The sequence below is a fragment of the Schizosaccharomyces pombe genome, assembly GCF_000002945.2.
Source record: "Schizosaccharomyces pombe strain 972h- genome assembly, chromosome: I".
NCBI lineage: Eukaryota > Fungi > Ascomycota > Schizosaccharomycetes > Schizosaccharomycetales > Schizosaccharomycetaceae > Schizosaccharomyces > Schizosaccharomyces pombe.
Window position 1 is genome coordinate 2890890 of NC_003424.3, and position 22903 is coordinate 2913792.

Sequence of the window (22903 nt, forward strand, 5' to 3'; positions counted from 1 at the left end):
ATGGTCCTTTCTAACTGTGTATTATTAAACCTGGAGAAAAAAAGAGAACCGCTACATATCAACGATGCTTTTTTGCTATTAAGATGTAAATGTAAGAGTTTGAAACTACAGCAGTAGTTCATCGTTGTCGTTTTACGAAATCTGCTAGGGAGAAAGAATGAGAAAGAACAGTAGAAATATGTATTTACTATATAATGAAAATAGTCATGAATAGACCATAATTTGAGACGAATGAATCAATATTTGAACGACCGTATAACATAAGCATATAAAAACATTTAAGTCGATTTACGTAAAGCCGAGGTAAGTAGACAGAAAAACATAATCTACTCTATATCACCACGTTGTTCAGGAACCAAATTGGGAAGTCTAGAAAAAAAGTTAGAAATTGAAAGAAAGGGGAAAAACATAAGGACTTACGAATCATTGACAATTCCATTTTTGACGTTCATGAGAACAGCGCATTCCATTTTGTATTGGGTCTCAAGACTGTTTGTACCTAAATGAGGAAGAAGAATCACCTTTTCGTTCTCCAAAAGACCAGGATGAATTTTGGGCTCTTCTTCAAATACGTCAAGACCGGCAGAGTAAACGATGCCTTCGTCGAGAGCTTCGACGAGAGCAGCTTCATCCATAACGGCACCACGTGCAGTGTTGACGATGACAATTCCACGCTTCATCTTTTGAAATTCTGGTTTTCCAATGATATGCCGGGTGTGAGCATTCAAGGGCAAATTGAGGGAAAGCACATCTGACTTGGCTAAAAGATCGTCAAATGAGACAAACTCGGCACCTTCAGCTTCTTCCTCGGGAAGGGGAGTACGATTGTGATATACGATTTTCATGTCAAAGGCGCGAGCACGCTTGGCCATGGTCTTACCAATACCGCCCAAACCCAAAATACCAAGCGTTTTACCCTCGGGATCATGAGAGGGTTTGCAATTTGCATTCCAGTTGTTCTTGTGTAACTCAAAGATACCTTGGTTAAATCCACGAAGGGCACCTAACATTAAGAAGATACCAACGTCGGCGGTTGCATCGTCGACAGCCTTGGGAACGTGGGAGACTTGAATACCACGAGCGGTACAAGCAGCCACATCAACAGTTTCATAACCAGCACCCAAATGGCAGATAAACTTGACGGATGGGGGCAAATTATCAATGATTTCCTTGTCAAAAATGCCCATGTAAAACTTGGAGTTGTAAGTACGACAGATGGCCTTTACATTTTGAAACTCGGTTTTGCATTTGGCCAAGAAGTCTTCGCGAGTGCCATCGCTGTAGGTCTAAAACGACATTAGTAAACAAGAACAGGTAAACACAACTAAGCGCATATGTTGAGGTTTTGTCGGGAAGCTAGGAGATCCGCTAGATAGCCAAGAAATCCAACAGAATCGCAGAAGCAGAGGACGAGGGAGAAGAAGCAACAGAACAACAAACAAGCAATCACTCTTGAATTTTTTAGTTCCATATCCTCTGCTCATCCTTCAACCTCCATCTCCCACTACTGTCCCTTCTTCCCTCCCTTCTCTATTTCTTTACCTTCAACTCTGCATATTTTCCAAGAGCTTCCCACTCCTTATGAGCGTGCTTCAAAGTGCCAACGAGTAAAGCTGCAGGTTTTCCACTAAGAGTCATGATGAATACAAGTCGTTGAGAGGATGAGACGATCGATTGATTATTTTACAGAACCTTCGTGCTTGAGTTCTGGTATAGTTGATATCTTGAATAAAGGCTTTCTGTCAAACAAAAGCAAATCGCACACACAAACACACAAAAAAACCGCTGTACAACTATTTAGAAATCTCGAGTTGAGTACAACAAAGAATGTGATGGAGATGTGGGGAAAGCAGGATATTCTTCGCTTTTTATGCTTTTCTGAATGAACAAAAAGGCAACGATTGTAACAGCGATAGTTGAACTTAGGTTTAGTAAGATTGGTTAAACAGCGGAGAACTGAGGTGTTTAATGTCTAGATCCCGCACTCTGCGTTCTTTTCTTACGTACACACGCACTCTAAATAAGACTATACCAACCTGAACCAACTTGGTCAAATCTTAAGGATTAGTGTGCCTGCTGTTCCACTGCACTTAAATAGTCTTACCGGCTTATCTATGATGTTCGTTATCTATGGATCACGTGGGAGACGAAGGAGGAGCACGGTACATGATGCTGATATATGGAGATTAGGAGGATGGGCGTGGTACATGGAATTGTAAGCGAGCGTGCAAAGTAGAAAGAAAAGTCCACTAACAAGAGGAGAGGAAGTAGAAAGGGAGAATGTGTGAGTGGGGGGATGCGAGTGATCGCTGAGTGCAAGCATCTGTAGAGTTAGTGGTAAGAAAACATGGTTAGGAAGGATGGAATTGAAACTGGTTTAAAAACTCGAATTGTAGTGGTACAAAATGAAACACATAAAAGTAGCGATGCAAAAACATTGGATCAAAATATCCGCATATTCCGAGGACAAATACGTTGCGAACACAACTACTTTTTACTCATCTTCCATTTGTTTGTCGCCATAGATTGAATCGATAGTGTAGGGGAGCTCCCAACTTATAGATGATCAACACTTTTTTCGCAACCAAAATAGTCACTTTGGTAGTACAAGTTTAGGACATTTTTTCCAGGTGTGCATGCAGAGACAAATGGGACTCGTAAATTGGTACTAATTCGTTTGTTTGTTTGAAAATCACCGACACACATTCGTCTACACAAATCATCGCAATCTCATTGTATACAAAGTGCCGGTTCACACTTCCACAATTTATAACCCAGATGCTTCATTAGCTTAGAAGCAGATAAATCTGCTTGACTTGTTTCTTAGTCATAGTATTCATTTCATCTACAAAAGTGTTAGAGACACAATCTAGTTATTCCCACTTGCTTCTTAGTAATGTTTATGTTGTAAACAATATTTCCTCAATACAACCAAGTCATTTCCTAGTCATATTATGTCTCATCAACAAATTATTACATACGCACACTTCAAACCAGATCAATAAAACTCCCTTGTTACAATCAAACTTTTAATAAAGCAAATAATTTTTTCAATAAACCTTCTAAATGTTTTTTCCTCTCCCTACTCTACCTTTTGAGCAAGCAAAATTTGCACTGGACGGCCGTCTTCGATAAATCCAATCTCATCTTTTAAAACCCTAATTCGTCCATCCGACTCTGAAACTATTGCTGCCGCTTCTCCTTTTTCGAATCTATGATCACTTCCTCTAGGATGTTCATACTGATGCACCCCATCGTTGACAAATGTACACAAGAAGAGAAATCCGTTATTTCTCAATAATGAAGAACTTTGTCTCAGCAACGCACGGTTTAAGAATCGAATTTGTAGAACTAAATCGTATTTGTAAACATCACCTTCTGGAACGTTTTGAAAATCAGCTAGCATATCTGCCAAAGAGATTGCCGTTGCGTTTGGCTCTTGTTTTCCATCTCTAGTATACAATTTCCATAATCCCGATGCATCTACTTTAGCAACTTTTTTTCCTTCTATCCTATCCTCTAGACCTAAACCGCTGAAAAGCTCCGAAAATCTTTGAATCGCGCGCTTTTCAGCATCTAATGCAGAAACCATCCAATGTTTACCGCTCTCTCTAAAACATATCCATGCCAAATCCCTCCCAGATCCACATCCAATGTCTAAAACTCTTGCATTATTTGTCTTTATTCCTTTTTCAACGACTGGCATGACCTCTTTTAAATACGGACATGGTTCAAATAGTAAATTTCGATTTGGACCGCTTTCCAAAAGCTCATTCTGAGGTAAAGATAAATCTTCCCATATTTTATGACTGAACATAAAGTGTCCAGCTATATTCCATCCTCTCTTCTTCAATTGTTGAGCGCAGGTTCCTGTCTCTTCCGTCTCTATTTTATCTCCCTGGTCTTCGACAACGAAGAGTTCCTCTTGCTTTGCTGGTAATTGATACCAGCATTTAGAAATTTTTTCACTTGGAATATTGACTGACTTTCGTAAATGGCTGATTTCGTACTTGGATTGAGCACGAACATCTAAACATTTAATCTCACCTCGAACCACGGCCTTTACGAGATGTTTTGGATCATTTAAACTATTCATTTGCATATTCAAGGGTCACATAATCTTCAATCGAATTGACTTGAACAATTTACGCACAAGTTAATGCCGTTTTAGAACTTTGGAAGTTGGTTACTCGAAAGAGCACATAAAGTTAGCTTAAGAAAATTACATTATAATTGAAATATCTAAATTAAAATGACCAAGGTCACTTGACAAGTGAAAAGTTTAAAATTAAAGGCAGTACATAAACATTAAATATTTGTCATCGTTTCTCAATCCCATCGATGTTGTCGAACACCGGTAGACGGATCTATTCTTCCTAACGCATCTCCAATCCACTCACTTAGACGATGATAAATAGACAAACTAGCGTTATGGTAGCTAATAGAGTGTGCGCTATCGGGAAAAACCGCCATGTCATAGTTATAACAGTTTGCGAGGTTAAGTCCATCCATCAAATGCATTGAGTGTTGAAAATGAACATTATCATCACCCGTTCCATGTGCAACAAAGAACCTCTTTAACTGTTTAAACTTTTCGTAGTCATGAATTTGCGAATTTTTGTAGCCTTCTTTATTATATTGCGGAAGGTCCATGTATCTTTCGGTATATACAGAATCATAAAGACGCCAATCAGTTACCGGGGCTACAGCCATTCCATACGAAAAAACGTCTTGTGTTTCCAATGTCTTCAATGTCAGATACCCTCCATAACTCCAACCCCATATACCTACATGATTCTCATCAACAAATGGCAAATCCGCCCAAAATTTACCAGCTTGGCCTTGATCGTATGATTCCCATTCTCCTAAATGCCTTGACACAGAATATCTAAAAGCATTACCATTAAATCCAGTCCCTCTTCCATCCAATGTTACCACAATGAATTCAAAGTCTGGATGAGAAGCGAGATAAGCTTGAAAGTCAACTCTGAACAATTTAGCAACTTGCTGAGATCCAGGGCCTCCATAAGCAAAAAATAAAACTGGGTACTTTTTGTTAACATCAAAATTTCTGGGTCGTCGTTCCATAAAATTAAACGTTGTATCATTAAAAGTTAATTTCCCGTATTCAACACTCGGTAACGTAATTGAAGACAACTGCTGTTTCAAACGTGAGTTTGTTTCTAAAGACAGACAATAATCTTTGTCTTTAGTTGATCGAAGCTCTTGCCATGGAACGTCAGGTCCATGATAATTTAGAACATAAAAATCTCCAAAAGGGGAAAACGAGGTAGAGTAGTAACCCTCATCTTCTCCATTATCTGTAATTCCGTAAATTTCTAATGTATCGAGAGATACATAATAAAGATGCCTTTCGGTAGAATCTTTTAAAGTGGCCAAAAAATATACATTTCCAAAATCTCCATCTATGTGTATTGGGCCGTCTGTTACATCCCAGGCGCCAGATGTTAAATAAATAGGAGAAGAACCATTAAATGGAATAAATGCCAAATGGTTATAATCATCTAAAGCTAAAATATCAAAATATCCATCCGACCAATTTTCCCAAACAAGAGAATTATTTAAAGGAAACATTTTAGCAGACTGTTGAACCTCATACCAACCTTCTTCCAAACATTCCGTTTTCACTGTATGTATACTTTTCAACTCCGTATCCAACAACCTCGCTGTAATGCAAGTGCTATTACGATTGGTAAATTGAACCAATACACTAGAGGTATTGACCCAGAGTACATTTTGAACGACTGGTTCTGCCAAAGGTTCGTTATGCCACAGTGAAAAATTAGAGGAAGCGTTAGAATTAAGGTCAGCGACAAACAAAGAAACAGAAGGATTCGGATTACCTGGCTTTGGATATTTAATTGCCATGTCCTTGTTATAATCAAATTCCGGCAAACTGGGATCTAGCTCAGCGGTGTATAAAGGATAGTGATAAGTAGGGATCTCTGATTCATTTAGCTTAAGAAAAGCAATTTTATCTGAATCCGGAGACCACCAAATCGTTGAAGGACTGGAAAGTACTTCTTCTTCATAAATCCAATCTGTCAACCCATTAAATACGTCAACGGTACCGTCATAAGTAAGTCTTTGAACATTTCCATCGTTTTTTCGAACATACAAATCATTATTATAGACGAAGGAAAGTTGATGACCAGTAGGTGACCATTCCGCAAGGCTTATAGTCCAATGCTCGTTGTCCTGACCCAGCATATTGACATCCTTAGTTTCGGTATTATAAAGATAATATTGTGCAAATGATGAATGTCTCCACCGTTGAGACTTATTGACCGAGACTAACACGTACTTTGCGTCAAAAGATATAGAATAACTGTCATAATCGAGCTGGATTCCATTATACACTAAATCTGAAACCGAGAACAGAGTTTTGTTAAGATTATAAGGATCTTGTATATTAATCAAATCACCGTATTTTACTAAAAAAGTATCCTTCAAGCCTTGGCTATCAATCCAATTGACTTGTTTGTATGAAGGTTTGTATTTTTGAAGAACAATATCATCTAAACTCAGCGAGTCTCTTTTCGGAGGAGAATCGCTAACGTTGGAAATTGTCAAGTAAAGAATTAACAAACTGAATATCAAAGCCAAAGCTTTAACCACTCGTCGAACATGACGACTACCAAAGCCACTTCGACTAATCAAACCCTTGTCCTCAAAACTAAAATCATTCATTTAGGTAGTAATTGATCTTCAAAAAGTAGAATAGTATATATATATATATATCCGTAAAGAATGACCAAGCGTGTTAAAGGATCAAGGAAGATATCAGAAAAGTAAAGGGTTTGTATTGTTCACAATTAATTTACAGTTTAACGTCTTCACGAAATAAAAGTGGCTGTCTCAGCATTAAAGGCGAGTACCCTGATAGAATACTGAAGTTGCGTTTATTGAGTTCAGTAGCGTCAATCCAAGAAAAATATTGTTTTAGTTTAAAAACAAAATAAAAATTAAAAAAATTAAACCCTTTTGGAAACAGTAATGTATATTCCTTCGAAATCGTTATGCTTGTTGGTGTACAGAAATATAAGAGCGATACTGAAATTGTGCTGTACCAAAACCTGCCCAACACACCACATTAGAATACTGACTGTAAGTAGTAATTGCTTCAGTTATCTAGAAAAAGGAATTATATGGGGAGTAAGGCTTTAATTACTAGCCCAGACATAAGTTCTGGGCAACTTTATATAAAGTTGCCCACATTTTTTCATTTATATGTGTGGCCTTTTGCATTATTTGTGTACCCCTATATTGGATATGTATATCAAAACAAACTCTATTCTGAAGAGGTTCGTTATTTAACATACATTGCTGTCGGTACTATTCATGCATTATTCTGGCTAGCTGGTGAATGGAACACGAAGGTTTACTGTCTCATGACTTGTCGAAAAACTGACAAGGTCGAACAAGCTACTCATATCCTTGTTACTCCTAGTAAAATAGGAGAATCATCTAGTGTGGAGCCAATCACTAAGTTGGTTCTTCCTGACTCACAAACGATTCAGTACAGCTTCTCTTTTCAACGTAAACGGTTTATCTATGAACCAGAAAAAGGATGCTTCGCAAATATAACTTTTCCAATGGATGAACCTTCAACTATTGGGACTCTCAAAAAAAGTACAGGGCTTACCAATATTCAATCTGAAATATTTCTTTATCGTTATGGTAAAAATTGCTTCGATATACCTATTCCTACCTTTGGTACTTTATTCAAGGAGCACGCAGTTGCTCCATTTTTTGTCTTCCAAATTTTTTGCTGTGTTTTGTGGTGTCTTGATGACTACTGGTACTTTTCTCTTTTCTCAATGTTCATGATTATTGCTCTTGAATGTTCAGTAGTATGGCAACGTCAACGTACATTGACCGAATTTCGTACTATGAGCATTAAACCTTATGAAATTCAAGTTTATCGCAATAAGCATTGGTTCCCTATCTCTACCGAAGATTTGCTTCCAAATGATGTCGTATCTGTCCTTCACAATAAGGAAGACAGTGGGCTTCCATGTGATCTTCTTTTACTTTCAGGTTCTTGTGTAGTAAATGAGGCTATGCTTTCTGGAGAATCTACACCTCTGGTTAAGGAATCTATTGAGTTGCGCCCCGAAGAAGCTGTTATTGATGTCGATGAGCTTGACAAAAACGCTGTTTTGTTTGGAGGAACTAGGGTTCTTCAAGTAACTCAATCGCCGTTTTGCAAACTTAAGACTCCAGATAATGGTGTTCCTGCAATTGTTCTTCGTACCGGATTTGAAACAAGTCAGGGTTCTTTGGTACGTACCATGGTATTTTCTTCGGAAAAGGTCACTGCAAACAATCGAGAAAGTCTTTACTTTATTCTATTTTTGCTAGTGTTCGCTATTGCAGCCTCTGGATATGTTTGGCATGTCGGCAGTAAAACTGAGCGTAGCAGATACAAATTAATGCTCGATTGTGTTATGATTATTACTTCTGTTGTCCCTTCTGAACTCCCTATGGAGCTTTCTATGGCTGTCAATGCCTCATTAGGTGCTCTTTCTAAATATTATATTTATTGTACTGAGCCATTTCGTATACCACTCTCCGGTCATTTGGATATCTGTTGCTTTGATAAGACGGGTACCTTAACTGAAGAGCATATGGTTGTTCAAGGTATTGCTGGAGTTAATAGAAAGGATCCTTATAGTCTTGAAAAATTAAGCGATGCTTCTAACGATGCGATACTGGCAATTGCTACGGCACATACCTTAGTTTTGCTGGAACAAGAAGGTGAAACTCCCAAAGTCGTTGGTGACCCCATGGAAAAGGCTACGGTTGAAAACTTGGGTTGGTCTATTGAGAAAAAGAATTTTGTTTCAGCACCTGAAGGTTCTGTTTTTTATAAAGGTAAAGTTCAAATCATTCGAAACTTCCAATTTTCTTCAGCTTTAAAAAGACAGTCTTCTGTTTCCAACGTAAGAGTGTCTGGAGGAAGTTTTAAAACTTTTGTTTCGGTAAAAGGAGCCCCTGAAGTGATTGCTACTATGTTGCGGGAGGTCCCTAAGGATTATGAAAAAATTTATAAAGATTATGGTCGTAAAGGGTCTCGAGTACTCGCCCTAGGTTATAAATATTTTAAAAATTATATCCCTGAGAATCAAGTTTCTGATTTGAGCCGTGAATCTATTGAGTCTGACCTTGTATTTGCGGGATTCCTTATTTTTACTTCTCCTCTTAAAGAGGATGCTAGGCAAACTGTGCAAATGCTAAACAATTCTTCGCATCGTTGCATGATGATAACTGGTGACAATCCTCTGACCGCCGTATATGTAGCTGAACAAGTTGGTATTGTTGAAAAGCCAACCCTCGTATTGGATATTAAGCATGAGAATGAAAAGATTTTAGAGTGGAAGAGCACAGATGATACAATCAATTTACCCATGAATCCTCATAAATCGTTGGAAGCTTCGTTGTACGAAAAGTATGATCTTTGTATTACCGGTCGTGCTTTGTCTCAAATTATCAATCCGGACGTTATTATGTCAATTTTTACTCACGCTTGGGTTTATGCGCGTGTTTCTCCTTCTCAAAAAGAATTCATGATCTCAACTTTGAAACACAATGGATATATAACTCTTATGTGTGGTGATGGTACCAATGATGTGGGTGCTCTTAAACAAGCACACGTTGGTGTAGCTTTATTAAATGCTTCGGAAGAAGATATGCTTGAAATGCAAGAGAGAGCTCGTAATCAGAAGTTGATGGGCGTTTATGAAAAGCAAATTCAACTTGCTAAAAGATTTAATCTTCCAACTCCTCCTGTTCCACCTGCACTTTGCCATGCTTTCCCTCCTGGTCCTAACAACCCTCATCGTGAAAAGACTCAAGAAGGCTTAAATAAGGTCCTGGAAGATTTGGAAACTAAGAAAGCTAGTGATGTTCAATTAACGGAAGCTGAGAAAGCTGCTGAAAGACGGGCAAATCTGGCTAACAAGATGTTTGACACTTTAGCAAACGCTTCTGATGATGAGGCACCGAAACTTAAGCTAGGAGACGCTTCTGTTGCTGCACCATTTACTTCTAAATTAGCTGTAGTTTCTTCGATAACCAACATTGTGCGTCAAGGTCGTTGTACTTTAGTTGCCCTCGTTCAAATGCATAAGATTTTGGCTCTCAACTGTTTGATCACTGCTTACTCGTTGTCAGTACTTCATCTGGATGGAATTAAATTTGGTGATACTCAATACACTATTTCGGGAATGTTAATGTCTGTTTGTTTTTACTGTGTTTCACGGGCTCGTCCACTTGAAACTCTTTCAAAAGAAAGGCCTCAAGCTGGAATTTTTAACACTTACATAATTGGTTCTGTTTTAGGTCAGTTTGCTATTCATATCGTTACCCTTATCTATATAACTCGTGTCGTTTATCTGTATGAGGATCCTTTAGAAAAGGTGGATTTAGAAGAAACCTTCAAGCCTTCTTTGTTGAATACTGCCATTTATTTGCTTCAACTTATTCAACAAGTCTCAACGTTTGCTATCAATTATCAGGGCCGTCCTTTCCGTGAAGCTTTAAGTGAAAATAAAGGAATGTACTATGGCCTTTTGGGCATTGCCTTTGTCGCTATTGCTGGTGTAACTGAGTTTTCGCCTGAACTCAACGCAAAACTTCAGTTAGTTAAAATGGCTTATAATTTCCAGATACAACTGTTAGCCACAATGGTTGTAGATTACGCGGCTTGTTGGATTATTGAAGAGCTTATGAAAAAATACTTCCGTGACAACAAGCCGAAGGAAATTGTTCTTCGTAATTAAGAACAATTATATAAGTGGGTTACACCTACTTATCTGTACAAGCTTAGATAAATATTCATTTGAACAAACTGATGAGTAATTGCATTACTCACTGATGGGCAAGGATGTCAATTTTCTTCGGTCAGTATACAATATTTATCACCATTTTCAATTTGATTACTTGTTATGAATATTTTACATAGACTCAATGATTGATTCATTCTTGGCATATTTGATTTATTAATTTGGAATAGTGTAAGTGAGCTTTTTATAGGACGTAATAGATGCTTATTAGAGATAAAATAATATTCACTTGTTAAAATCCTTCTCAGTAGCAAGGTGAAAGGCATATAAAATTTGGGATATTTCTATAAGCGCTATCCCATGATACTGGGACTTCGTAAATCCTCGAACGCTCAGCATATATCAAGCAATTGCGAAAACCGCTGAAAAATTGGGATAATTTAATTTAATAAAAAGAGCTAAGCTCATTTAAAGTTTTTTTTTTTAATGTTCATCATTTTTGCCCTATTTTGAACCAAAATTTTACAGTTTTAATACGCATCGACCGATCGAGTTGAATTGGGGCTTTTCTGCATTAACTTATCGATACAATGCCTTTCTTCCTCAAAGAGCTTTCGTTAACGATTTCTCTGCATCCCAGTTACTTCGGTCCTAGAATGCAGGACTATTTAAAGGCAAAATTGTTGGCGGACGTGGAAGGCACATGCTCAGGTCAATATGGCTATATAATTTGCGTTTTGGACAGTAATACTATAGATATTGATAAAGGGAGGGTAGTTCCTGGGCAAGGGTTTGCCGAATTTGAGGTAAAGTATCGTGCAGTGTTATGGAGACCATTTCGTGGGGAAGTGGTCGATGCAATTGTTACAACAGTAAATAAAATGGGATTCTTCGCAAATATAGGACCATTAAATGTCTTTGTCTCATCTCATTTGGTGCCTCCAGATATGAAGTTTGACCCTACTGCAAACCCTCCTAATTATTCTGGTGAGGATCAAGTTATTGAAAAGGGGTCGAATGTCAGACTTAAGATTGTCGGTACAAGGACTGATGCAACCGAAATTGTAAGTTTCCCAATAGTTCACAATATTTATTTTGCTTAATTAATCGTGTTACTAACATAATATCTAGTTTGCCATTGCAACAATGAAAGAGGATTATCTAGGCGTTCTTTAAAAAGATAAAATTTTAATTTGTCTTTTATTTCTCATGTTCATTAATTCAATGCTAACCATCGCGTATACTGTTATTATTAAGTTCCTTTCTAGGTCTCAAAGTTTATTCATGTAGTTGTAAAAGCGCATACCAACGTTTATCGATCTAAATTTTGGCTCTATTCTGTGGTAATGTTATGGCTAAAAGCTGCGCAATATCTTTAAAAAAAAATTTTAACTTTATATACCCTTTACACAACAATAGAATTTCCCTAATTATTGTATATAATCGCAATATCAATCGACGATTTCCTTATGAATACAATCTTGGGCTAGCATTTTATCTATTAGGAGTGCATAAGTCTTTATCGTTCTTCGGTAAATAGAAAACCATGAAAATATTCAAATACCTTATAATCAAAGTATGCATTTAACATAATGATAATATATTACTCAAATAAGTCAGAATGCGAAAACCGAATTGTAATAAAGAACTAATAAATAACAGAATGGAAAGTCACTTTGCCTTCTCGTGATGAATTCCTTTAAAACCACGGCTTATTCCTTTTCGCATTTTGTTCGTAAGGTTAGCCACCGAGGCAACCCCATCAACAGCAACATTACCTACAGTACTAATGCCTTTAAGAGGCATACCAACAATCGAAGCAGTCTGTCCAAGAATTCCTTCGACAAGAGAAGAATTTCCGGCGCGTTTGGAACGAAGGACCCATTTTGGGCTCAGAGTTATACGAAGATAAAGAACTCCTTGTTTGCTATCCAAAGGAATTTCATAGTTAGTCTGTTGTTGCTGTTGAAGAAGCTTGCAGTCGATTACACAAGAGCCCAAATGATCGTCCTTGTTACCAAAATCCCAATCAAAAACATTAGCAACAAAATTACAGGTTTGCTTGCAAGGAAGTTCGACCTCGAAACTTTCATTAAAAGTAGGATTTAACGTCCGCTTGTGCGTTTTAGTCCGGTACACTTCTTCTCCTTGCAACTCGAAAACAACGAAAGGATCAGACTTTCCATTGGAATCTGCGGCAGGGAGATCCGTGGCTTTTATGACATCGACGGTCATTTCTCCCATATTTTCGTACATTTCAACTTCCTCAAGTTTCACAGGAACAGGAGTTAGCCTAAAAGCGACCAAAATCGAAGCACCATCAGGAAATGCAATTTCCAGAGGTTTAGTAGCGCCTTTACTAATTAAATCGCGACTCAGCATAGTTTTGCTACCAACCTCCTTATCACCATCTAGCAGCTTGAAAGTACATTGAGAATATTCAAGTTGTCTGATGAAAGTATTGCCGTACTCATGCAGGGTAGCACCACCGGTGACGTTTAAGGCAGATGATAAGAAAATATGATGAGGTAAATCGTCTAAAAATATAGCTAACTCTTGGGCTGGCTTAGCTATTTTATACGAAATTATGTCGAAACCCATGAAGCCAGATTCAAAGTCTAAAGCTGCATTTACAGCTTCAGACGGCATAAGCAGTTCTGAAATCTTCTTTGGTTTTGAGGTTTTAACAGACGTAGACCCTCGAGAAGTTGAAGTGTTGTCGACTGCTGTAGGCGTTTTTTGGCTTTCCGGAAGCACTTCGATATTTACTTTATCAGTTGCAACAGTTGATGAAGCTTTAGGAGCGGGTGTCACATCAGGGCTGAGCGAGGTTGTGACAGCGGATGGGAAAAAGTCACATTTGAAAGTTATTGTTGCATTACCCTTTATACCCCGGGTAGAGGACAAAGGTACAGTTAGTTCTCGAGGGTCATGGTATTCCATTAAAGCACCATTTTCGCCTTGATTGATAAAATTTGATATGTTGATAGGGGTCTGTCCAATGAGTTTGTCTTCACCAGATGAATTGTAATTCATCACTTGTAAAAAGAAGATGTCATGTTTGGTAATTACGGGTGCATACATGTATTCATCCCAAAACGGATTTACATTGCTAGCAATGACCACTGTCCTAAACTGTTTCGTATTGTGGGACATGATGCGTGCGTAAGAATCACATTTTTTACCAGGAATCTTAGAGTGCAAATTATTCGCCGAACGTAAATGGATACGAATTGCACCGATGGGAGTAGCAAGAGCCATCGAAGAAATACTGTCGTTATTTAACTGAGCAGGTTTCCACATAACAGACATACGTACTCTACCGGATGGAGCATGTTGTAATGGAAACCATAAAAGACCCGTCTTAGTAGCAGCAAACAAGTCCTGCAAAGATACATTAGCGGTCCCAAAAGGATGCTCTGATTCCTCCGTGAATATTTGAACACCCAGAGTAGCATTCTTCCCTTCTGGAAGAAGAGTACCAAAGGATTCTTCCCATGATGGATTATTGTTTTTCTTAATCTTTCTGGTCGTATAGACTTCTTTATTGTTAATAATCAATTTGGCATAAGCGGTAGGTCGTTTCGATGGATCATTGCTAAGCTCTTTGCATTGATGCACAGTAAATTGCAGAACACCAGGGCCATCGACTTTAGTAATTTCTTCGCCAGAATCAGGCACAACTGCATGGAATTTCATGTCATAATTTAAACGACCAACAGTCTTGCCTTTTAAAGTCAATTCTACAAACGCATCATTTGTCACAGGCATAGCTTCCAGAGTAGCTAATGGTAGTACAGCACTGCCCAGAAGTTTGTCACTTCGAATATCGTTAAAATCATATACCTCCAAATTCAGGTTCTCTGAAAACGAATTCAAAACGGAATAAAAAGTTTCGTTGAATACCGGCGAACCAGTGTTGTGAGCCACTTTAGATTTACCAATAACACGATCCGCTGAATTTTTTATAACAACATATGGATCAACAGCTCCACCTAAACCGTCTTTAAAACCATCTCCCTTGCGTAACTTAAATTCTACGGCTCCGAGAGCAGTATTTAAGCCAGCGGCACCCATCATAGATTCGATATCCAGCTCATACACATTGGGACTGTACATCATTGGGCCCAACGTGTTATGTATCTGTTCGGTGATAAACGTAGTAAGACCCGGAATGTTGCCAATATCAAAACCAAACTTATCACCTCCGAGAGGTTTAAGAATGTAAGAGAAAACAGGTTTCTCGGTAAAAGTCAAACCGACAGTCTTGGCATACGGGTATTTATCAATAAGCTTTACTTTAACACGAAGGTTACCAGTGAAGGAAAGGTCCTCAATTAAAACAGGCATTTTAGCTGAAGCAATACTTTTTCCTATTTTCAAATCAAGAGCAATCTTAGGTTTGATGCAAGCAGCAATCTCACGACCCGTTAAGTCACTAATATCATTTGGACTAAATGCTAATCTCAAATCCATCATAACAGTGTCTTCCTCTGTTTTAGGGTAACTACGGATAAATCCCATTCTCGGTGATTTGGTTCCCAGAGTAAATTCGGAGAGAGCCATGGAGTCAATAAAGCTGGGGACATTTTCTGAAAGAATCTGATCCGTAATTTCCGTTATTCTCTCACTTAAAGAAGGTTCAAAAATATACCAAAATTGTTGTAAAAAGGTGTTTAGCCAAGTGACAGTTTCGCTATCATTTTCTAATTTTCGTGTAGAAAGATATCTCGTATAGTCGTCTTTGAAATTGACTTTAACACGTCGATCGCAAATTCGGTAGTACTGGATACAAACAGCCATAATAATGAAAAGACTCAAAAATCCGAAGCGCAAATAACCAAACAAAAATGACATGACTGCCGTATACAAAACAAGCCTTGAATCCTGGAAATGTTGCATAAAGAGAATTTTAAGCTCAATGCATAATTGTAAACGTTCATCAGTCAGCCAAGGACAGTATTGTGCCAAAATGTTCCTAACCTTTTGGTGCCTTTGAATGAATTGCATCGCATCCCTTTTCCTTAATTCCCTCTCGCTAACAGGACGAGTGGGCACTCCATCAACGTCTGATTTCTCTTCAGATGATTTGGGTGCTTGCATTTGTTTAGGGACCTTTAAGTCTCTAGCACCTGAGCCACGGGCTCCAGTATCATCCTGTACTTGAACCTCAGAAACTCCAGCTGATTGTGGGTTTAAGTTATTCTTGTCTGATGGTGAAGCTTCTTGTTCCTTAACTTTCACCTTAACACCACCACCAGCTGTATCAGTAGGAAGATGCATTTTTTCAACCTTTTCATTCGGGTCGGCATTGCTAGCACCCTTAGAGGGCTCAGCCTGCGAAGACATTGTTTCTGCTTAAACAATCAAAATAAGGTGTAGTTTCTGCTTTATATAAATAACTGGTTAATCCGATAACCAAAAAATAAATAGTTTCCGTAATTAATAAATATTGCTAGACCAAAAGAGAACGAATAGTCAAAAAAAAAAAGGTCTTATCACTGCTTGGTTCGTGACAGATGTTGGAGATTAAAGTCACAGTGTATAACTGGCTGTCATAATGAATCAAGAGTACACCAATATCTGGCCAGTTTTACTTTCCCTTAAGATTCCTTAAAATAAGTTGGAGTTTTTGGCGCTACACAGAACGGCGTTTAAATTCAGTAACAGGATTTAGCATAACAAATAGGGCGCCCTTGTTAAGTTATATAATCGGTCTCATATTGAAACACTGTAGAATAATAGTAGTGTCGAAAGCGGATTGAAAACTAAATATGAAACGACTTCCTTGCGATTTTCATAATTATAGGTGTATTTTACACAAGAAACGTTTATCTACAGGATTGCCGAGTATTTTATAAAGGTTTAAGTTTATTAATTCACATTTTTTTAGCTAATCAACGCTACAAAATTAACGCAAGGCTAAAAATCCTCAACACAGCTGATTAAGAATCGAGTTTTTAAATAACCTGTATTAAATAGTAAAAACCAAAACTATATACTTTAAAGGCGGTCATAATATTCAGTGTAGTCGGGAACATTTTCCTTAAGACCCTTACGCTTACGAGCTTCGCAAACAATTTGACCAGGTTTAGAAGTAGGATCCAATGGATCACCAGACATGGGAGACCAATGGTCAAATACCAATTGAGGGAAAGCTTGACCAGCAGTAGCTTGACGAAGTTCACCAGTGAAACCGAAAGACTCGTTGACGGGAAGGTAAGCCTTGATGTTGTACAAGGGAGTACCAACACGTTGCTCCTCAGAAAAGACATGACCACGCTTCTTGTTAAGGACAGAGTAAATACCACCCATAGCGTTTTCGGAAACTTGGATTTCGACCAAGAAAACGGGCTCCTGGATGATGGGAGAAGCCAAAAGGGTAGAAGCGTAGACGACACGACGAGCAGTAGGAATAATTTGACCACCACCACGGTGAATAGCATCAGCGTGCAAAACAACATCAAGAATGTTGAAACGGCAAGAACGCAAGTTCTCCTCAAACATGGGACCCTCCTTGGAAGCCCAGGCAAAAGCAGCAACAACGGAATCCTTGATTTCGTTTAAGTAAGCAACAGCCTTGGTTTGATCAACAACAACATTGGCACCAGTGGTGTCAGGACCGAAACACCAAATCTTACGAGCATCAGTGACATCCCATCCAAACTCGTCAGCCATGATACGAGCACGAACCTTGAAATCATCACGAGGATTGACGTGACCAGTCTCAATGGCGACAGAGAGTTCTTCACTCATGGGCTCAGCAGTCATGAAGATACGGTTGTGCTTGTTGGGAGACTTAGAGAGAGCAGTCATGCTAGAGGGCTCGCTAACGGACTCACGGTAAGAAACGACGGGAGGAGAAATCTTAAGAGGGATACCAGCATGGTCTTCTTGCAAATCCTTCAAGCAAATCTCCAAGTGGAGCTCACCAGCACCAGCAACAATGTGTTCACCAGATTCACTGGTGGTACACAAAACACAAGGGTCGGATTTGGAAAGACGCTTAAGACCTTCAACAAGTTTAGGCAAATCATTACCGTTCTTAACCTCAACAGCGACTTGGACGACTGGGGAGACGGAAAACTTCATAACCTTCATGTTGTGGGCAACTTCGGAAGTGGTCAAAGTACCAGATTTGACCAAAAATTGATCAACACCGACCAAACCAATAATGTTACCAGCAGGACAATCCTCAATAGGCTCAATTCTGGAACCCATCATAAGGACGGTACGTTGGATAGCCTTGATGAAGAGATCGTCCTTCTTACCGGGAACATAGTTAGGGCCTTGAATGCGGACCTTCAAACCAGAACGGACAGTACCGGAGAAGACACGACCAAAAGCATAGAAACGACCACGATCAGATGTGGGAACCATCTTAGAAACGTAGATCATAAGAGGAGCATTGGCATCACAGTTACGGATACCAACAGCACACTCGTCGTCCATGGGACCTTCATACAAAGTCTCAGCACGATATTGTTGAGCAGTCTTAGGAGAAGGAAGATGAAGGACAATCATTTCCATAAGGGCATCAGCAGCAGGCAAGAACTTGCGCATAACGACCTTCAAGAGAGCCTTACCCTCAAGCTCCTTCTCATCGGGCTTGATGGTAACCTCGAGCTTACTCAAAAGAGTGAAGACCTCGTCTTTGCGGCTGTTCATAACAGCATCGAAAATACGATAAATGGGATCCAAGATGAACATGTTGAAAGCACGTTGGTTAGAGTTACCGTTAGCATCGGTAGCAGACTTGGACCATTTCTTGGTCTTAGGGTTGAAGTAGTTTTCACCCCAAAGACGTTGCATCATCTTGTTACGGTCAATACCAAACTTCTTAGCATAACGGTTGGCAAATTGACGGACAGTGAAAGCCCAACCATGAAGACCGGAAGCAAAAGCTACAGTACCCTTGTCAGGGAAAACTTGGCAGTCGCCAAGGACCTTGTCGTAATAAGTAGAAATAACGACGTTAACAGATTCAACGACACGAGCAAAATTTTGATAAAGCTCTTCTTGAGAAATTTGAAGTTCGAGCAAAGCACGGTCAACTTTGTTAACAACAACAACTGGTCTAATACGTTCACCCAAAGCTTGACGGAGCACAGTCTCGGTTTGGACACAGACACCCTCAATGGTATCAACAACGACCAAAGCACCGTCAGTGACACGAAGAGCGGCAGTAACCTCAGAAGAAAAGTCAACGTGACCGGGAGAGTCAATCAAGTTAACCAAGAAGTCAGTACCATCAGCAGGCTCCTTCATATCCTTCATATCATCGTCAGTCATTTCAGCAAACAAGGAAATGGCAGTAGACTTGATGGTAACACCACGCTCTTGTTCGTCAGCACGAGTATCCATGAAACGAGCATCACCAGCCTTGGCAGCAGAAATAATACCGGCCTTTTGAACCAAAGAATCAGTCAACGTAGACTTGCCGTGATCGACGTGAGCAATCACAGACATGTTACGGACATTGGATGGTTTTCCCATCAAATTACGGACCTCTTCAGGAGTGAACGCAACCATTTTTTAGAGATTTTTAAATGTCAGTGGCGGACGAAACAATTTCAAACACACCAAGTCAAATTGATATTATAGTCTGAAACCCTAACCCTGTGTTTTTTGCGATTTATTGCGTTGCAGTATTTTAATCGTCGTTATAATAATGCATTAAGTGAAATTTAAATTAAAAGAAAATACCTATTTGAGAATTAGAGAGGGATTACATGACTAGGAAGGTTGAGTTTTAAAGTCATTCTCTCTTATTTCAAGTTTTTGTTTAGTGGGTAATTGTGCTTTTCTGGCTTAAAAATAATCTTTGTTGTACAAACTGCTTTGGATCTTTTATTAAAGATTGGTGATTTTCGAATAAGTAATTTTTAAATACATTTATTATTCTGCTTTCTGTGACAATGTACCAAGGATTAAAACATCTTGACACAGCAAATCTAAATACTAAAAGTACCTAATTTTTGAAGTCTAAGGCTGTGCTCAGGGCCTAAGATTAATGGTTTCATTTAGAAAAATTTAATGACAGTTGAATATTTGTTAAATTCAATGAAATTTTATTCACCGATTAACTTGCCTTACAAAGACTTCATACCAAATGATGTTGAAAAAAATGGTTCAAGCTAGTAAATCCAAATCAATTGAAAGATTCTGCTTTTAGAAAGGCGTAAAAAGGCTTCTTCTAAGGTACCCAGCTTCACCCTATACTAATTTTAGTAAATTACTTGCGTGAGCCTTCATAATAAATACTAGGAAATTCACTTACATAATGCATAATTATTTAATTGAAAGCTTAAATTCATATTCCAGTAGCATATTATATACAAATATACAAGCATTCTTCCTCTTGGAAATTGAGGATACTCTATAATAGCGAAAGAAACCTGTCAGGCATAACAGAGTATAATCCCATACTGTGTGGTAATTAAAACAATAATATTTTACAAATATTGATCAATTACTAAAAAAATTAAATAAAATAAAATTTGGAACGTGAGGTTATTAGCCTTCCTAAAACAAAACTAAGGTTGTTATATTAGCGAAGACTTTAAAGCTTCGCTAGTTAGTTTAAGTACTGAATATATTAGATGTCATTAAAAAGTTACAAAGGAAAACAGTTTCTTTATTTCTCCTAGATATAGTGAATAATTGAATATACATAGCACTAAGGATTGCTATACAATCATATGAAAATTTTCGGGTTCGAAGATGTTCTGTTAAATACAGCATAGCATCATTCTTACGTTAAAACATGAAATGACATGCCAAAACGTAAACGACAGATTCCGGATTTGGTAATTGAAGAAGCAAACTATCTCGATAGTGTCATACTCCTTATTCGGTATTTATTCTTTTCATAGCTCTGTCTCTGCCTTATATTTGTAGGGCCTTCCTGCACTTTATGATCAGTACTTTCAATACTTGTAACACTACAATACCCTCAATTGCCAGCAGCGTTATTTTGTAAGTTCCTTCTAATAATAAAAAAAAGCATTTTACTCTTATAATGGCATCTAAAGGAATCGATAAAACCATTTATTTTGTTCGACATGGTCAAGTTTCTCATGATGTTGACGAAAATGGCGTTCATCGCGAACATGATCCTTTACTAAACGATGAAGGACGCAAACAGGCTTTGCAACTTCAACATGATTTGGATGCAGAAAAGTTGCCAATTGAACTGATACTTGTTTCTCCTATGCGCCGGGCCCTAGAAACAATGAAAATAGGTTTTCAACATTATATTGAAGATAAGCATATCCCAGTGAAAGTTATCCCCCTTCTACAAGATTGCGGCGATTGGGCCTGCAATGTTGGCTCATATACAAAAGATTTAGAGAAACAATTTCCTGGTTATGACTATACAGCATGTCATGAAGATCCCGTATTTCCCAAGAAGGAAAAAATATATAAAGCAGATTACAAAACTAGTATTCAACGTTCACGTGTCCTCGCAGAATTCTTTGCCAAGGTACCCGAAAAGGTCTTTGCAGTGGTAACCCATGGAGTAGATATTCGATTATTCCAAAAAATTCAAAAACCAGAAGATTCTTTAGACGCCGTTCCTAAAGAACATTCATTTTCACCTTGTCAGCACGAGGAATTCCGTATGCACTATGAAGACGATAAAAATTGGAACTTTGAACCTGTGAAATAAACAACAAACGGTTTTTTTTATCAGCGAACTTCTCTCTTTGGAATCAAGTTATTACCATTGATTATAATTGCAACTTATTTCGAATGTGTTGTGCAATTTTTTACTAGCATGTATGTCTTTATGAATTAAAGTTATAATAAGTAAGGAAATGAAATTTAATGTTTAGATAACTAATCAGCTTGTGAGTAAAATCCCAAGTACGTAAATAAATAAATAGTGAAAACCGGAAAACATAGACATTACAAAGGTTCGTAGTGCACGATGCTTTATATATTCTGATCATTAAGAAGTCTGTTGCGTTTGCTAATTAGAATACGAAAAAAAGCAATAAATTATTCATTAATAATTTGTCGTCTTACTTTTTACACAGTCTCTTACTCATATATAAGGAAGATAATAACTGACGAAAACAGAATCATAAATTAATTAATTATAAAAAAAAAATAGCAAAACGATGCAATTAGAAATCACAAACATTGGAAAGTTAAGGCACGTGGGTTATAAGGAAAAGACACATATAGTATAAAATTGCAAAAAGTATTCATAAAGTGCTTTACAAGTTTGTATTCCCTAGGAAAAAAATGAATAAAATCAAACATAAATTGCTGGTAAACCTTGGCAAAAAGATTCCAGTTTGATTAAGCAATTACACTATATATTGAATTAGAATGAGTAAATACTAACAATTCTTACCACATATAAGGAACCTTTGGAGTATAATTTTTAATGTTTTGAGTTTTTACAACATCGGTAGGATTGTTGTTGTAGGCATTGACAATGGATGAAGAATGAGTGTTAGTTGCAATGGAGTCCATGTCTAATATTGATGAAAAGAACGTAAATAGAAGTGTGTATTAGATGAGAAGTCAATATAACTTGATAATAATTATGTACATTTTCCCTTCCTATAAATACCTTTTGCAAAATGCCAATTCCCCAGAAACTGTGATCTCTTTGTTCATTTGCCTATTGTTTGACCCATTGTTTAATTCTGGAATAGGGATGCCTTATGCCGGTCGCCAAAATATAAACAATGACCGCAAAGATGGCTGAACCATTGTACTTTAGAATATGGTCCTCGTTAAACATTATCTGTTTAATGGTGACTTTTCTTAATGTACAATTGTCAAAGACACCTATTGTGTTGATGCCTTTGTTTATTGCACTATTGAAAAACAATAGGAAGCGGGAGACGAAAAAGCAAACGATAAGTGTTTTGGTACAAAAAAGAGAAGAGAAAACAAAGCTAGTATTAGATGATGCTAATAATCACAATCATGCGTTTCTTTACCACTGTCAATATTTAGGGCAAAAAAAACATGTAGTGATACAATAAAAACAGGTATTACACAACACTGAATTTTCATATATATCAAAAACATTTTACCATAATTTTTATTATTTTAATATTTAAAAAACAATT

General features: G+C 37.8%; 11 protein-coding genes and 14 long non-coding RNA genes across 25 annotated transcripts; 14 read left to right on the plus strand and 11 right to left on the minus strand.

Moving 5' to 3' along the window:
• Positions 1-159: 159 nt before the first annotated feature.
• On the minus strand, positions 160-1842 carry gor1 (glyoxylate reductase). The gene is made up of 3 exons (NM_001019395.3): positions 1543-1842; positions 421-1286; positions 160-369 (listed from the first exon to the last, which is right to left on the minus strand). Exons 1-3 carry the CDS (start codon positions 1636-1638, stop codon positions 327-329), a joined length of 1005 nt encoding a protein of 334 aa, NP_593968.1. The 5' UTR covers positions 1639-1842; the 3' UTR covers positions 160-326.
• Positions 1564-3031, plus strand: SPOM_SPACUNK4.20 (uncharacterized protein). The gene has a single exon (NM_001356090.2). The coding sequence runs from the start codon at positions 1662-1664 to the stop codon at positions 1884-1886; it is 225 nt and encodes a 74-aa protein (NP_001343113.1). The 5' UTR covers positions 1564-1661; the 3' UTR covers positions 1887-3031.
• SPOM_SPACUNK4.09 (uncharacterized protein) lies at positions 2947-4102 on the minus strand (the record flags this gene model as incomplete). Its single annotated transcript, NM_001019396.2, has 1 exon — positions 2947-4102. The coding sequence occupies one exon, from the start codon at positions 4100-4102 to the stop codon at positions 3083-3085; it is 1020 nt and encodes a 339-aa protein (NP_593969.1). The 3' UTR covers positions 2947-3082.
• Positions 3006-5095, plus strand: SPOM_SPNCRNA.858. The gene has a single exon (NR_151240.1). It is a non-coding gene; the product is annotated as a non-coding RNA (long non-coding RNA).
• Positions 4209-7054, minus strand: dpp2 (dipeptidyl peptidase). The gene has a single exon (NM_001019397.3). It carries the CDS (start codon positions 6709-6711, stop codon positions 4330-4332), a length of 2382 nt encoding a protein of 793 aa, NP_593970.1. The 5' UTR covers positions 6712-7054; the 3' UTR covers positions 4209-4329.
• Positions 5555-6417, plus strand: SPOM_SPNCRNA.3306. The gene has a single exon (NR_192673.1). It is a non-coding gene; the product is annotated as a non-coding RNA (long non-coding RNA).
• Positions 6548-6816, plus strand: SPOM_SPNCRNA.3307. Its single transcript, NR_192674.1, has one exon. It is a non-coding gene; the product is annotated as a non-coding RNA (long non-coding RNA).
• A 45-nt stretch (positions 7055-7099) lies between the features above and the next one.
• Positions 7100-11081, plus strand: cta4 (P-type calcium transport ATPase Cta4). The gene has a single exon (NM_001019398.3). The coding sequence runs from the start codon at positions 7170-7172 to the stop codon at positions 10803-10805; it is 3636 nt and encodes a 1211-aa protein (NP_593971.1). The 5' UTR covers positions 7100-7169; the 3' UTR covers positions 10806-11081.
• On the minus strand, positions 7844-8508 carry SPOM_SPNCRNA.3308. Its single transcript, NR_192675.1, has one exon. It is a non-coding gene; the product is annotated as a non-coding RNA (long non-coding RNA).
• SPOM_SPNCRNA.3309 lies at positions 9159-9415 on the minus strand. Its single transcript, NR_192676.1, has one exon. It is a non-coding gene; the product is annotated as a non-coding RNA (long non-coding RNA).
• Positions 10369-10722, minus strand: SPOM_SPNCRNA.3310. The gene has a single exon (NR_192677.1). It is a non-coding gene; the product is annotated as a non-coding RNA (long non-coding RNA).
• Positions 11057-16325, minus strand: tcb3 (tricalbin). The gene has a single exon (NM_001019400.3). The coding sequence runs from the start codon at positions 16155-16157 to the stop codon at positions 12480-12482; it is 3678 nt and encodes a 1225-aa protein (NP_593974.1). The 5' UTR covers positions 16158-16325; the 3' UTR covers positions 11057-12479.
• rpb7 (DNA-directed RNA polymerase complex II subunit Rpb7) lies at positions 11195-12244 on the plus strand. The gene is made up of 2 exons (NM_001356091.2): positions 11195-11872; positions 11940-12244. Exons 1-2 carry the CDS (start codon positions 11399-11401, stop codon positions 11982-11984), a joined length of 519 nt encoding a protein of 172 aa, NP_001342741.1. The 5' UTR covers positions 11195-11398; the 3' UTR covers positions 11985-12244.
• Positions 12618-14503, plus strand: SPOM_SPNCRNA.3311. The gene has a single exon (NR_192678.1). It is a non-coding gene; the product is annotated as a non-coding RNA (long non-coding RNA).
• SPOM_SPNCRNA.3312 lies at positions 14607-15002 on the plus strand. The gene has a single exon (NR_192679.1). It is a non-coding gene; the product is annotated as a non-coding RNA (long non-coding RNA).
• SPOM_SPNCRNA.3313 lies at positions 15403-15856 on the plus strand. Its single transcript, NR_192680.1, has one exon. It is a non-coding gene; the product is annotated as a non-coding RNA (long non-coding RNA).
• On the plus strand, positions 15968-16221 carry SPOM_SPNCRNA.3314. Its single transcript, NR_192681.1, has one exon. It is a non-coding gene; the product is annotated as a non-coding RNA (long non-coding RNA).
• Positions 16326-16753: 428 nt separating the features above from the next.
• eft201 (translation elongation factor 2 eft201) lies at positions 16754-19372 on the minus strand. Its single transcript, NM_001356092.2, has one exon. The coding sequence runs from the start codon at positions 19338-19340 to the stop codon at positions 16812-16814; it is 2529 nt and encodes an 842-aa protein (NP_001342896.1). The 5' UTR covers positions 19341-19372; the 3' UTR covers positions 16754-16811.
• On the plus strand, positions 17964-18239 carry SPOM_SPNCRNA.3315. The gene has a single exon (NR_192682.1). It is a non-coding gene; the product is annotated as a non-coding RNA (long non-coding RNA).
• Positions 19373-19443: 71 nt separating the features above from the next.
• On the plus strand, positions 19444-20086 carry SPOM_SPNCRNA.209. Its single transcript, NR_150628.1, has one exon. It is a non-coding gene; the product is annotated as a non-coding RNA (long non-coding RNA).
• SPOM_SPNCRNA.3316 lies at positions 19803-20294 on the minus strand. Its single transcript, NR_192683.1, has one exon. It is a non-coding gene; the product is annotated as a non-coding RNA (long non-coding RNA).
• A 127-nt stretch (positions 20295-20421) lies between these two features.
• SPOM_SPNCRNA.3317 lies at positions 20422-21776 on the minus strand. Its single transcript, NR_192684.1, has one exon. It is a non-coding gene; the product is annotated as a non-coding RNA (long non-coding RNA).
• SPOM_SPAC513.02 (phosphoglycerate mutase/6-phosphofructo-2-kinase family) lies at positions 20731-21654 on the plus strand. Its single transcript, NM_001019402.3, has one exon. The coding sequence runs from the start codon at positions 20830-20832 to the stop codon at positions 21478-21480; it is 651 nt and encodes a 216-aa protein (NP_593976.1). The 5' UTR covers positions 20731-20829; the 3' UTR covers positions 21481-21654.
• A 96-nt stretch (positions 21777-21872) lies between the features above and the next one.
• Positions 21873-22361, minus strand: mfm2 (M-factor precursor Mfm2). Its single transcript, NM_001019403.3, has 2 exons — positions 22174-22361; positions 21873-22131 (listed from the first exon to the last, which is right to left on the minus strand). Exons 1-2 carry the CDS (start codon positions 22293-22295, stop codon positions 22119-22121), a joined length of 135 nt encoding a protein of 44 aa, NP_593977.1. The 5' UTR covers positions 22296-22361; the 3' UTR covers positions 21873-22118.
• A 152-nt stretch (positions 22362-22513) lies between these two features.
• Positions 22514-22816, plus strand: SPOM_SPAC513.04 (uncharacterized protein; the record flags this gene model as incomplete). Its single annotated transcript, NM_001019404.1, has 1 exon — positions 22514-22816. One exon carries the CDS (start codon positions 22514-22516, stop codon positions 22814-22816), a length of 303 nt encoding a protein of 100 aa, NP_593978.1.
• Between the last annotated feature and the right edge of the window lie 87 nt (positions 22817-22903).

Excerpts from the sequence above, each read along its gene's own strand:
- rpb7 (NM_001356091.2), top strand. The coding sequence starts at position 11,399 with ATGCCTTTCTTCCTCAAAGAGCTTTCGTTAACGATTTCTCTGCATCCC. Across the intron at positions 11,873-11,939 it reads GGACTGATGCAACCGAAATT|TTTGCCATTGCAACAATGAA; the intron begins GTAAGTTTCCCA and ends CATAATATCTAG.
- mfm2 (NM_001019403.3), bottom strand. The coding sequence starts at position 22,295 with ATGGACTCCATTGCAACTAACACTCATTCTTCATCCATTGTCAATGCC.
- tcb3 (NM_001019400.3), bottom strand. The coding sequence starts at position 16,157 with ATGTCTTCGCAGGCTGAGCCCTCTAAGGGTGCTAGCAATGCCGACCCG.
- gor1 (NM_001019395.3), bottom strand. The coding sequence starts at position 1,638 with ATGACTCTTAGTGGAAAACCTGCAGCTTTACTCGTTGGCACTTTGAAG. Across the intron at positions 1,287-1,542 it reads GAAAATATGCAGAGTTGAAG|ACCTACAGCGATGGCACTCG; the intron begins GTAAAGAAATAG and ends ATGTCGTTTTAG. Across the intron at positions 370-420 it reads AATGGAATTGTCAATGATTC|ACTTCCCAATTTGGTTCCTG; the intron begins GTAAGTCCTTAT and ends CTTTTTTTCTAG.
- dpp2 (NM_001019397.3), bottom strand. The coding sequence starts at position 6,711 with ATGAATGATTTTAGTTTTGAGGACAAGGGTTTGATTAGTCGAAGTGGC.
- eft201 (NM_001356092.2), bottom strand. The coding sequence starts at position 19,340 with ATGGTTGCGTTCACTCCTGAAGAGGTCCGTAATTTGATGGGAAAACCA.
- cta4 (NM_001019398.3), top strand. The coding sequence starts at position 7,170 with ATGGGGAGTAAGGCTTTAATTACTAGCCCAGACATAAGTTCTGGGCAA.
- SPOM_SPACUNK4.20 (NM_001356090.2), top strand. The coding sequence starts at position 1,662 with ATGAGACGATCGATTGATTATTTTACAGAACCTTCGTGCTTGAGTTCT.
- SPOM_SPAC513.02 (NM_001019402.3), top strand. The coding sequence starts at position 20,830 with ATGGCATCTAAAGGAATCGATAAAACCATTTATTTTGTTCGACATGGT.